Raw genomic sequence first — 12530 nt, 5'->3', positions numbered from 1 at the left:
GCTTCTTAGACCCAGAAAACACTAATGTAGCACTTTTCTATTGAGGTGGCTTGCTCCTTTGGGGAAGAACGTTCATTCTAGAATCTTCTTTAGTTATGGCTATAGAAAATTGTTTAACAATTAAAACAGTGGCCAGGCGGTGGTGGCGCACGCCTTTAATCCCAGCACTAGGTAGGCAGAGGCAGGTAAATTTCTGTGAGTTCGAGACCAGCCTGGTCTACAAGAGCTAGTTCCAGGACAGGCTCCAAAGCCACAGAGAAACCCTGTCTCGAAAAACCAAAAAAAAAAAAAAAAAAAAAAAAAAAAAAAAAAAAAAAAAATTTAAAACAGTGTAAAAGGGGATAGGTTACAGTCGCACAGTGAGGTCCTGGATCACACTGTCATAAACTGCCAAACTGAGGTTCAAAGGCCATCAGTCAGCACTGAGGCAGGGGGAAGTGAAGGAGAACTCCCTTCAGTGAAGATCCTACAGTTTACAGAGACAAGTTCTTAACCATTTGGAGATTAAAAGTTTGGCCAAGGCAAGGCCCTTGGTTCTGATGGGGTTGCCCAGTGGTTAAGGTCACTTGTTGCTCTCCTAGAAGAGCCAGGCTCCATTCCCAACACCCAAATGATGGGTTGCAGCCTTTCGTAACTCCAGTTCCAAGGGATCTGACACCCTCTTCTGACCTCTGAGAACACCAAGCACACACGTGGTGTACATACATACACATAAGCATAAAATATATAAATCTAAGTGAAATTTTTTTGCTATACTCCTCCTGCAACAAAAATGATTACTTCCTAAACCATTAACTGTGACTCTTTGTCCCATTGCTTGCCTTAGTGGACACAGTTTCCCCCAGTCTACCAAATAAAATATATAAAGACTCAAGCATAGACTGGCCTTGACTTTAGATCTAACCTGTAAGTAGATTTTATACATGTTTATATATAAACAATGAACATATAAAAGTTCATTTCAAAACTTTAAGCATATAATTTTGTGGGTCTTGTAAACTCTCCAGAGCCTCCTGGAAAAAGTTTGAGCTACATAAAGATAGAAACATTCTTATGTAGCAAAATAAATTAGCATAGTTTAAAAATAATATAACAACTATTTCTTAGTTGCTAAAAATTCAACGTAAAAATTCCAAACTTTGTTTGAAAAATCTTACCAAGCTGAACCATTGTGTGATGTTAGGATGAAAACCATTTCCTTGACCTTGAGAACCTAGAAAGTTTTCAGAAGAACAGAGCAGAAAGGATGCTCAGGAGAGTGTACACCTACATGAACCTCTCAAAAAGAGAGGGACCATCTTGCAGCCACTACAGGTCAGCAACAGAGAGAAAAATCTAGAACACAGAACCGTACACCATTCTGTAGTTGGTAGCAGATCCCTTTCCCATGTCCCACATTGACTCTGAACTGAAAAAATCTGATACCACAGGCTTACTAAAGAACACTTCATGTCAATTTCAAGCCCACTCATGGTAGAACTCAGCTTCCATGGTCAACAAAACTTCACTAAGGTTTTAAAGATAGTCATGGGACTCATTAAAGAAGTCTCGATATACTTGGGCCTCTTCTAATGCTGCTCCAGGGAGCCATATCTGAAGCTTGTAATGATCTCCTTTCAGACTGTGAGAAAGAGGAGCTTGCTTGTGCCAAATTCCTCTCTTTGACAACTGGTCCACAGCTCAGTTTTATAAGAGGCTCCACTATTTCAAGATTTTGTGATGCAATTATACATTATTATACATGAAAATGAAACTTCTTAAATTATTTCAGCCATTCCTAAATAATCATTAAATGTGACTCTTTATCCCATTGCCTGTCTGAGTGAACAGTTTCCCCCAGTCTACCAAATAAAAAAAAAATTAAATATTCAAGTGTAGACGGGCTTTGACTTTAGACCTAACCAGTGAGTAGATTTTACACATAAGCTGTTTAACATGGAGAGAAATTTCCTGTATAAACATTGAACAACTTCCAATTGGCCAAGGCAATGATGCGAGTGGAATTTACAAGTCCACTCTGCCCTAGGTGAACTTCAGCTTTAGTCAAAGCCAAAAGAACCGCAAACCTAACAGTCTGTGGGCCACAGAAGAGAAATACAGAGAGACTTCGCTTTCATCGCGCAAGCTGCATGTTTGTATGGTCATATGAACTATACGCGAAGACTGACTTGATACTGTTTCTTAGGCTTGGACCAGGGCACATTCTGGGTGTTCAGAAGAGTCTGGCTGCTGACAAAAATCCCAGCACTGTGGCTATCTCATCAAGGCCTTTGAGGAATTAAAATAGAAAGTCAACCAGGGTGAAGTGATGCACTGTGACTTCGTTTAGAACAGCTTGGGGAGATGGGATCTGTGTGACCAACCAATGACACCATGAGGCACTTCCATTCCTAGATGCATCCGCTCAATTCAAGTGCCTTGAAAAGCTTTTCTGTTGCAAACTAAGTTGAAAATGGCCGTAATTATAGCAGTTATAACGATATAATGGCTATCAGCCTACAAAGAGCATAACACTAAATTCCCATGTGAAAATGAGTTAGCCTTAAGATGCTTTTTCATGATGCTTTACTTGTTCTGCCTGGAAAACACATTCATATGTATGATATAAAGTTGATTGTGCTATCTATACATGATATAAATATTGTAAAGCAGATATATGTATGAAAATGAACTCCACACACACATATATAAATATAATCAGAAAATGCTATCCTTAAACATAAGAATTATTCAGCTTCCACAAAGAAGAACTCAAAAACAGGCCAGCTAAAGCAGGTAACACAGAGCCTAAATGAAGATTCAGTCCTGTTCACCAAGTTCTGAAAGTTCAAAACAGCAGGAAATCACATCACTACTGTATGATGTGCCCACCAACAATGTCGATTTTTTTAAAACTGTATTTTTAACTTAAGATGAGTACTAATATATATATATATATATATATGTATATATATATATATATGTTCTCTGTTACCTCTGAGAATATTCCAGACATCATCATTCATAATATTAACATGAAGATGGAAATTTGATAAGCCTCATGTAACGTAAATCCTTAGGACAATTGTCAGTCTCAAAGGATAAAAAGCCATAACATGGGTATTTTTCTAAAGCCAACAATATTAAATAAATATTATTAAATAAATTCAATATATTGTAATCACTCAAAAGCACTTAATTACCCATAAGCTTTCACTTGCTAGTGTGTGTCTAGATCAAAAAAAAGAAAAAAAAAAAAAACCTAAGTTTTATTTTCAATTTCTTTTTACGAAATCACTCTTTGGCTCAATAAGCCTATTGCTTCTCAAAAGTTACCTCTGGTTCCTTTCTCATACGGCAGTCAGCAGCTTCACAAGAGTCATGTGTGAGTAACAACCTAAGGGCATTTATAAAGGTGACTCTTGCCCCCCCCCATCCTATCTGTCCAAGAGGACTGCAAGGAAGGTGAGATGGGGCATGCTCAGTGTCCCCCAACATGGCTGTCCACATCATTCAGCTGATCCTCTTCCTCTTACCCTTCTTTGTAAAATGGTGAGGTTGTCGTTGTCCCACACCTGGATGTGATATCCACTTCTGAATGAGATGGCGTACATACGTTAAAAGGCAAAGAGCTATATAGCTCTGGGGTTTATTGTGGGTGGCCATCAATGTACAAGAGCCACCATTAATTTGTAGTCTGTGTGCGCATCTGGGGTGCTCCCTGTCACTGTGTTTCCTCCACAGATTCTGCAGAGACCTATTCCCAGCATGCCCAGTCTCTGGACGGCACCATGGGAGGCTCCATCCCACTCTACAGATCCTCAGAGGAAGAAAAGAGAGTGACAGTTATCAAAGCCCCGCATTACCCAGGGATCGGCCCCGTGGATGAGTCCGGCATCCCCACAGCCATTAGAACGGTAAGCCATGCCAGCGTCTGCCCATGAACTCCACAAAGGGTGGATTGTGCATGCTGTCATGCATTCCTGAGGTCTTATAGCATGACGATTGTCCTGAGCCATCGGAGCTCCCATGAATGCCAGGCTGTGTGGCCGAGGGACGACAACTACGCAATCTTGTTTCCCGTTTGAATTGGAAATAACGAAACTGTGGGTTTTGTTAAATAGCGACACTCCGCTTTTAACTTTCTATCAAGGAGAGGTGAGCCTAGAGAGAAAAAGGGAAAGGGGCGAAGTGGGTAGGTCCTTTCACAGCATCCAATTCCCACATGCACTGTAAAAAGACAAGCGACTGGTTTCTCGAAATGGATGTGAGTTCACGCCAGGGGATGGGGAACTGTCAACTGGGACTTGGGAGGTGAGATGATTGGAGGGAAGGGAGGTAATATCATGGGAAGGAAAAAACTGTGGAAAAAAAAAGGAACATTTGCATGCCCTCCTCTGCCGAGCCTGAGCCTGCTGCGAGCTCCCTGGATGATAAGTCAAAGTGTTGAGGGCATTTTTTTTTTTAGTCTTTAAACTCTGCCAAAGCGTTACTCAGTGTGCCGGGGCAGCCCTTTCTGGCAACGCTCCGCAGCAGCAGAGCCTAGGCAGGCAGCTGTGTGCTGACCACGTCCATTGCAAGAGGAGGTCTGTGGTAGCAGAGAAGGAAGACCTGGGAAGCCAAAATGAGAGCCACGGCGTCTTTGCAGGTGAACTTGGTGGGGGTGAGAGGAGGGAGCGCCAGCTGCATAGACATTGCTTGTGTGCCCACATAAAGGGCTGAGATGCTGCCAAGAGCAGCGTCCCCTGAGCGGAAACCCGGGAGCCAGGGACAGTAAGGGACCTAGCAAAAGAATGGGAAGGATATCAGGACAGATGCAATGGTGAGACAGGAAATATTTGAAAACGGTGAAAGATGAAGTACGAGCTGTTTCTGAGTTTGCAGTGATTGTGTTTTACATACAGACATGAGTTCAGAATTGATTATTCTTGGCTTCAGTATTGTAGCTGAAGCCAAAAAGAAGTATATCTGCATAGCATACGCTTGGGATCGAGACTTCTCAGATGGTTAAGGATGTTGAATGTGACTAATAAAGCTCGCAAAATCTGTATCGGGATGATGATGGCCACATTTAAATGACAGGAAAAATCCCAGGGCTAGTGACTAATCCGCTCCGTTTAATGACAGTTATATGTTTCTGATGGCAGTGTTTGGACATTTGTTTTTCTTTCAGAATTTCTGACTCAAAATGACTAAATTTGAATTTTCCCATGGTAATGAGGGGATAATGACTCAGACAGGAACGGTGTCATGGTTTCTGCCTGTTAGTCCTTGTGACACAGCATACAGAAAACCTAAGAGATCATTGCTTTCTGTGCAGTTACAGACGTTGTCTGAGAGATTCTATCTAAAACCTTCGATGTGTTTTTAAATTAGTAAATGATATGTAAAAGTGGACACTTAATGTGATCCATTCTTTTCATCTGTAGATTTTTAATCTGTAATGTTTGACTCGCAAGTCTTTGTTAGGTTTTTAAAGAAAAATCTAAGATGTTGGAGATGATAAACAAAACTCTATTAATATTAAAAGATTTATATTACCTACTGCCAAATGATAAGCAGCCATACATGTCCGCTAAGTATGTGATGTGAACTTCCCTACAGAAAATTGAAAGTGAATTATTAGCCACTGCAGAAGTTCCTTAAAAGGAGCCCTGTTTTTTTTTTCTGTATAACTTGCTCAGACCTTTAAAACCGTACAAGAGGGATCCTGTTCATGTTTACTGCTCTGCAGCCTTACGAATCACACATCCAAGTTTAGATCTGTATTTATAAATCTTGAATCCTGCCGTCCCTGGGCCAAGAATATCCAAGGTTATTTTCTTTCCCCATCCTTGTAGAAAGTAATGATGATCAGACTCAAATTGCTTCAGCTTCCTGCTTGGTATGTATATGTAAACCAGCACTGACTCCATGTGCCCTGTTGGGGTAGCCTCCTAGACAGCTGTTACTATGGCAACGGGATATCGTAAAGTGGTCCAGAAACTGTTGAGAAGAATAACTGAATACTCACTACTTTTGAGTTCTTGGGATGGAGGGAGAACATCCCTTCTCCTGTGGCTGGGATGTCAACATCAGCCTTTTCCTGCTGAAAACTTCAAAACAATAACACAAATCTCCAGGGCTCTGAGCCCACGAGACTGTGGACAAAGCCTGGCTGGTTAAGTGACATGCAAGCTTTCTTTCTTCTAATCCAAACATAACAGTTGTCTGGCTATTTTAGAGGTTCCAGGACCAAAAGTGGAATAGGGTTATTGTTGCATTATAGGTAGAAAATGACTTTTAAAAAAAATGTCTGCATGTGAAATTATTGTACAATGCCGATGTTTCATGACTAGAAGAAGGTAGACGTTGAAGCCTGTTTTGATAAGGCCAGGGATGACAGCTGGGCAGGAGTTAGGGAGTCTATGCAAAATACTTCTGAAGGACACATCCAAAAGTAAACCTCCCAAGCATGGACTTCTGTATTCATAGTCTCAGTGTGAGACACAACATGCGCCCAAATGGCAGTGGCAAAAGGGACGGAAGTGCTCAGAGCACTTCTTTTAGGAAAGGGACCCTGACTTTGCAAGTCTCTGCTTTACCCGCCTCACAGTCTCTCTGCCAGCTGACAGGGCATTTCCTGGCTTCTCTGTACTCACCATATAAAGCTAACAGATGGCATAACTGTGGGATCCTGCCTGATATAGGCCCTCTGGCAAGTGCAGACAACAATGCTGTCTGTCACGATGCATTGCCATATACAGCAATACAACTTCCTTATTCAGCCTCCCCGTCCCCATTGGCTGCGTCCAGGTACAGTGAGAAACTATTTTTATACACAGTTGTATGTTCCTTTTGTGCTTGTGGCTTTAATAGTATAAAACTAAGCTAGAAACAAAGTGTAATGAAAGAGGGGCCTGCCATCAGAAAAGTCAATGACCCCTAAAGAGATTCGATCAAATATGTTTGCGTGGACGCATGTGTGTGGACACGTGTACCTGTGTACACGGGTGTGCACGGAGAGGCTGGCAGTCAAAACGGTATATTCTTCAGTTGCTGCCCAGTCTTCCTCACCAAACCCAGAACTGTTTTCTGCCTCCTCAGAGCTGGGATTACATGAGCCCACTTCCATGCCCAGCTTTTTATGTGGGTGCTGGAAACAGGAGCCCAGGTTTTTATACTCACATGGCAGGTACCTCACTGACTTAAGTCTTGGCCCCCATGTTCCATTATTCTGTTTGAACCAGCAAACAGCAGATTCCTGCCTCTTTGTAGATAACACCACACACACACACACACACTAGTTACTATCGTTTGGCTGTATAGACACTAGTTCCTATCATTTAGCCATATAATAATCAATGATTTTATATATATATACATATATATTATAGAAGAAGCTTACAATGCATATGTGATTCTCAACAAAACAGATGTCCATTTACACGTCTAGTGATTTTCAGAATTGTCTACTTCCAGAACTCAAAATAAATGTAAATACTGCCTAACAGTTTCTAGGTGAAAAATTCAATGACCACATCTATAAAAGTCAGAATATAAAATATCAAACACTTTCCACTCTTACAAGTCCTAACTAATCCTTTGTTGTTGTTGTTGTTTTAAATTCTGCTCTCTCCTATATTACATCCAGACCCAACCTCAGTTTTCCCTCACCCAACAGACGTCTCCCCACTGGCTTCCCAGGGACATCAACCAAACACAGCATATTCTAACAAATATTTTAAATCAGGGCCATGACCTTGGAATAATCAGCTGTTTTTAAGTTGCCTGTGCACAGACAAAATGGCTAACTTCTGGCCCAACTAGCACTGATAAAGTCGAGATGAAGATCTTGCTGAGCAAATTGTTGCACTACAGTTAGAAAAGGGAATGTACACTTTCACAGACTGTAAGAGAGTTGCATCCCATAGGTTCGCTCAGCATTTCACTCCACGGATGTTGGAGTTTCCTCACTGCCTTCAGTTATCGAGATCTGTTATAGTGGAAGGACTACTCTAAACCCCTTAACACACATTGTGAGAGACCATGACTCAGGAGAATAAGGCACAGAGTCAAAGAGGTAGCTGTTTGACATCCATCTCTAGCTACTACTTGCTCACAGGGGCATGCATACCTGTGCACACAAGCATATGCCCCCCACACACACCCAAAGAAAAGAAGAGATGCATAGCTTTCTCAGACCCCAATTTCTAGGAAGCATTAAGTAGCAACTAAAGGCTCCAAGGTTCGAATGTTGTTTAATGATTGAACATTAATTTCCTATTTGTACTATAACCTGCTGCTTCTATCATACCTAAAGCCTGGCATGCCTAAGGTACGCCTACTATCACAGAGTTTATAATTTAGCAAGGAAAAAGTTGTGTGTACTTTTAGGTCTTGTTATAGATGTTTTAAAATCAAATCATAGCTGCACATATGCGTACGCACACACACATATATAGTCTATGACTTTGCATTGTCTGATAAATTCAGTATTCTTATTACTTAGACTAGTAAATACTAATTTTGTCTTCACTGAAGCTGATCAGAATATCTACCACTTGAGTCAAAAATATCCCCTAGCTAATTTTTAAACGTCTGCACAGAGCACTCAATAGAAAAATTTAAGAATAATGATACGGAATAGGGAAATGGATCTGTCGGATGCTTGCGGGACAAGCATGAGGACCTGCGTTCCATGCCTAGCACCCACATAAAAAGCAGCATGATGGCACACACTGGTAAGCTCAGAACTGGAGGGTGGAGACAGAAGGATCCCTGGGGCTGCCCTACCCACATTGGTAAAGCCTAGGTCCCAGAGAGACTCTATCAAAAACCAGGATCACTTCCTGAGGAACAACATCTAAGACTGTCTGTCTGTAGTAAGGAGGCTGCTAGTTTGTTCCCAGACACTTAGCCCTGAAATAATCACACAGATACTGTAATCTGCGTATCACCACATGACTATGGCTTACAACCAGCTAAAGTTCTAGCATCTGTCTCCAGCAGGGCTACATGGCTTCTCTCTGACTCCACCTTCTCTCTCCCAGCATTCAGCTTAGTTTTCCCTACCTAGTCTTTCCCCTATAGCAATGCTATAGGCCCAAAGCAGTTCCTTTATTTATCAATGGTAACCACAGCATACAGAGGGAAATCTCACATCAAACTGTGCTCTGCCCCCCCCCACACACACAGTAATAAGCTGGTCTCATGGTTTTATCCATGAAATCCCAGGACATGGTAGACTGAAGTGGACAGATCATGAGCTAAAGGCCAGTTCAGAATGCATAGGGAAGTCCTGCTTCAGACATATAGTAATAATAACAACAACAACAACAATAATAATAATAATAATAATAATAGTAATAACAAGGAGATGAACTTTCATCCAGCACTCACTATCTACTACTGGGCACAGCTGAATTGAATAAATAAAACCACACTACAGAATGTCCCAATTCAGTAAATATGAGATACTCTGCTTACAAACTGTGTAAGTAGCAGGATAAATTGCTGAAATTGTCATTAAGTCCTCTAGAAATGCAAACCTACTGTTGGAAATATCGAATATAAGACCTTCCCCTGGAGTGGTGATGTGAGAGTGTGAGATCTCAGATTGGGGGTCTGGGACTGAGGCAGATTTATTATAAGAGTTATGACAGCGTAAGCAGTCTTGAGCAGTGCAGAGGTTCTGAAGACAGGCCAGGCCCACAAGGTTAAAGGCTTCAGGGAGAAGAGGCAGTCCCATGTCACACAGTGATGGGTAGCCCATACCATGTGCTTGCAGTCAAGTGGTGTCAAACACTTGGCAGCAGGATAAGGGGGGGAAGATTCAAACCTTGTTAATGTCGAGCCAGCATTCACAATGTGCCACCGTAGCCCCTGATTACTTAGGGTATGAGGTAAGCTACTTTTGGGGTAGTGAGAATTATAGACCCCCAGACAGTCACAGTAGGATGTCTGTCCTTTATCTTTATCAGCTGAGAGGGTAAAGAGAGAGGCTGCAGCAGCTGAATCATGGCCCAAGCAGCCATAAGCCCAAAGATAGGGTTGGTAATTCTCCGATGTTCTCTTGACAGACAGTCGACCGGCCGAAGGACTGGTACAAGACAATGTTTAAGCAAATTCATATGGTCCACAAGCCGGGTATGTATGTTCTTCTGTGTTTCGTTTTGTTATTTTCTTTTAATCAAGTGCTTATGAGTTGAAGGATATATACTCAGCTTTATATAGACTTGCCTCACACAAAAACATCAAGACCCCCGCAAACTTGATGGCCTCTTCTTTTCAGCATGTCTCCTAGTCTCCCTTTACCCCTAAATCACAGCTGTGTGCCTCTCCTGAACCATGAGCTACCAAGAAGCCTCCTTAGAGATGCCCTTGGAGTTCATTAGGTGTTCTAGTCTTAGCCCTCTGTCCATCTCTGTCGCCATGCACACTGGGGCGCTGTGCCCTTCTGCTCCTGTCTGCCCATGCCTGTTTCTCACCAGAAGAGCAAGAGTAGTGGCTTCTCCTGATTCCCACTCAGTACCATTGACATGAGAGATCTTAAAACACTTTGTTGATGCAGTGGACACCGAATCTGCCTAGGGAAGTAGGGACAAGGGACCAGTTCGGTATGTATGACCAGGGCAGAAAGGCATGCAGCTTGGTAGACAAAAAGGTCACTCTGTAAAGCCCCAGAGTGCAATGTTTGGAAATACAAAGTGCTATTATATGCTAGAAAAAAATATTGATTGCTTTTTTTTTTTTTTTTTTTTTTTTTTTTGCTGGTGTGTTTCTGTCATTTCTCTGACCTTCTGCCGTCTTGGAGACAAGGTGGCAGACTCTGGATTATCATGTTTATGTTTCATTTTCTAGATGAGGACACAGACATGTATAATACTCCTTACACATACAACGCAGGTAGGACGGCTCTCCTCGCTGGCAATGAGCAGTCACACTCCGCTGTGGGGAAGAGCCCCAGTCCTTTGTCATGCCACCCCCCACCCCACGCTGTCAGTCCCCGTGATGAAGAGGAGGTCTTACTTCCTTTCTCCGAGCATGCCTAACAAAAGATTGATCCTTTCTCCTGGAAATGAGAACTAACACTGTTCCACATCCGTCATCGCCTCCCCCCACCATCCCCCTTCCCTTCCCCTGGTGGTTTATTCTCAACTTCAGGAATGTTTAACCACACAGTGAAGGGCCAGGGTGAAAGAACAGACTGTGGCCTGGTTACACAACAAAATAAAGATCTTTTTATCAGCAGAAAGGGTGATTATAATTGCGTAAGACCTCGCAGATAGTATTCCCCCAAAACAAGTCAAGCGAAGTGTTTTACGACCATGTCCAGGCTCTTGCTCCAAAATGGAACCATTCATTGAAAGCCGTGAAAGCCTCGCTCTTGGCTGGGCCCCTTTTCTGACTCAGAGTTGCCAGTGCTCACAATGGAATGACTTCAGCTCTGGACCTTCCGCATGTATCTGAATGTGCTGGCTTCTTGTGGAGTGGTCTTCGTGCTCGTGTGAGAGACCCCTCAGCTATGTCCCCTTTCATCAGTTTTTCCTTGTGAAATTCCACCCGACCTAGCTATAGCCCATAAATGAGCCATAGCTCATTTAGGGTCCTCTTGTCACCCAAACAGAAAATTCCATGAGACTCCCCAGTCGTTTAACGGAGTGATTCCACTACTCAACGACAAAGATAAATGAGAAAGAAAATTGGAAAAAAAAAAAAAAGTCATGCTGGTGACTTCTGGTGACCTCTGAGTTAGATTCTGTACCCCTATCCCCATATTATTTCAGGAAGTCCATTAAAATGGTGTAACATAAAATGTTACACCGAACTTGCCTCCCTCTGCGAGTCACCTCACAGGTTGACGTGACTGTGGAGGTGACCCCCAAACACTTCAGAGCAGGTGTTGCCCAAAGTCGCTTCTCACGGACACAAACACACACGGACCTGTAGCAGGTGTAGTCAAGCATAGACAGACTTAGGCCAAGATTGAGACTCTGAGAAACTCAGAATTTTTATATACTTTTAAATATTGAAATGGGTCCATCTCACTGGTAATTGATAAGCTGAAGTTCAGTTATGTTACCCTGTAAAGCCCAGGGAGTTTTATCATCCAGTCAGCCAACAAAACACCTTTAACCACCTCTAATAGCCCAGAGCTTTGAGTCTTGCATGCCGTTCCTGCCGCCCTCTTCTACCCACCAGAGCCAATCCTTCAAGCCCAGCTCTAGTCCCAGGAGATCCGAAATGCATTCTCTGTCTCCCTCATCTTCATACATCCTTCCGTTTTCACTATGTCTTTCTCTGTCGGATTTTATTAACTGTCACAAACTCCTTTTCAATCCCACGTCTTCTCGTATGAGCTTGCTCAGGAGGGTTTACCCTCCCCTGTCCCACATGGGAGATGCACTTCATGCACACAGCATGTTCTATATTTGTTGGACTGCAATTAACATATCAACTGCCTTATGTGCATCAGTATTACAAAGTATTAGCTGCTATTTTAATCTTCCTCTGAAAGTTTGACTAAGGTGTTAGTTTCTGTGATTGGGAAGAAACCTTGTGGAGTAGCT

At 42.4% G+C, this 12530-nt stretch overlaps 1 protein-coding gene across 30 annotated transcripts in view; it reads left to right on the top strand.

The window, feature by feature from the left end:
- The window catches only part of Sorbs2 (sorbin and SH3 domain containing 2), a 190283-nt gene that overhangs the window by 124166 nt on the left and 53587 nt on the right, over positions 1-12530 (top strand). For 18 of the 30 annotated variants that reach the window (XM_057752496.1, XM_057752495.1, XM_057752490.1 and 15 more), the window contains 3 exons: positions 3724-3896; positions 10041-10107; positions 10822-10866. In XM_057752496.1, coding sequence (XP_057608479.1) covers positions 3724-3896; positions 10041-10107; positions 10822-10866 — 285 coding nt within the window. Of the gene's footprint in view, positions 1-3723; positions 3897-4551; positions 4628-10040; positions 10108-10821; positions 10867-12530 lie in introns of those variants that run through there. The other 12 variants (XM_057752497.1, XM_057752494.1, XM_057752492.1 and 9 more) reach the window with 3 other exon arrangements.

The sequence above is a fragment of the Chionomys nivalis genome, chromosome 20 (assembly GCF_950005125.1).
Source record: "Chionomys nivalis chromosome 20, mChiNiv1.1, whole genome shotgun sequence".
Lineage (NCBI taxonomy): Eukaryota > Metazoa > Chordata > Mammalia > Rodentia > Cricetidae > Chionomys > Chionomys nivalis.
Note: the sequence above shows the minus strand (reverse complement) of the source record. Positions and strands in the feature narration are given on the sequence as shown.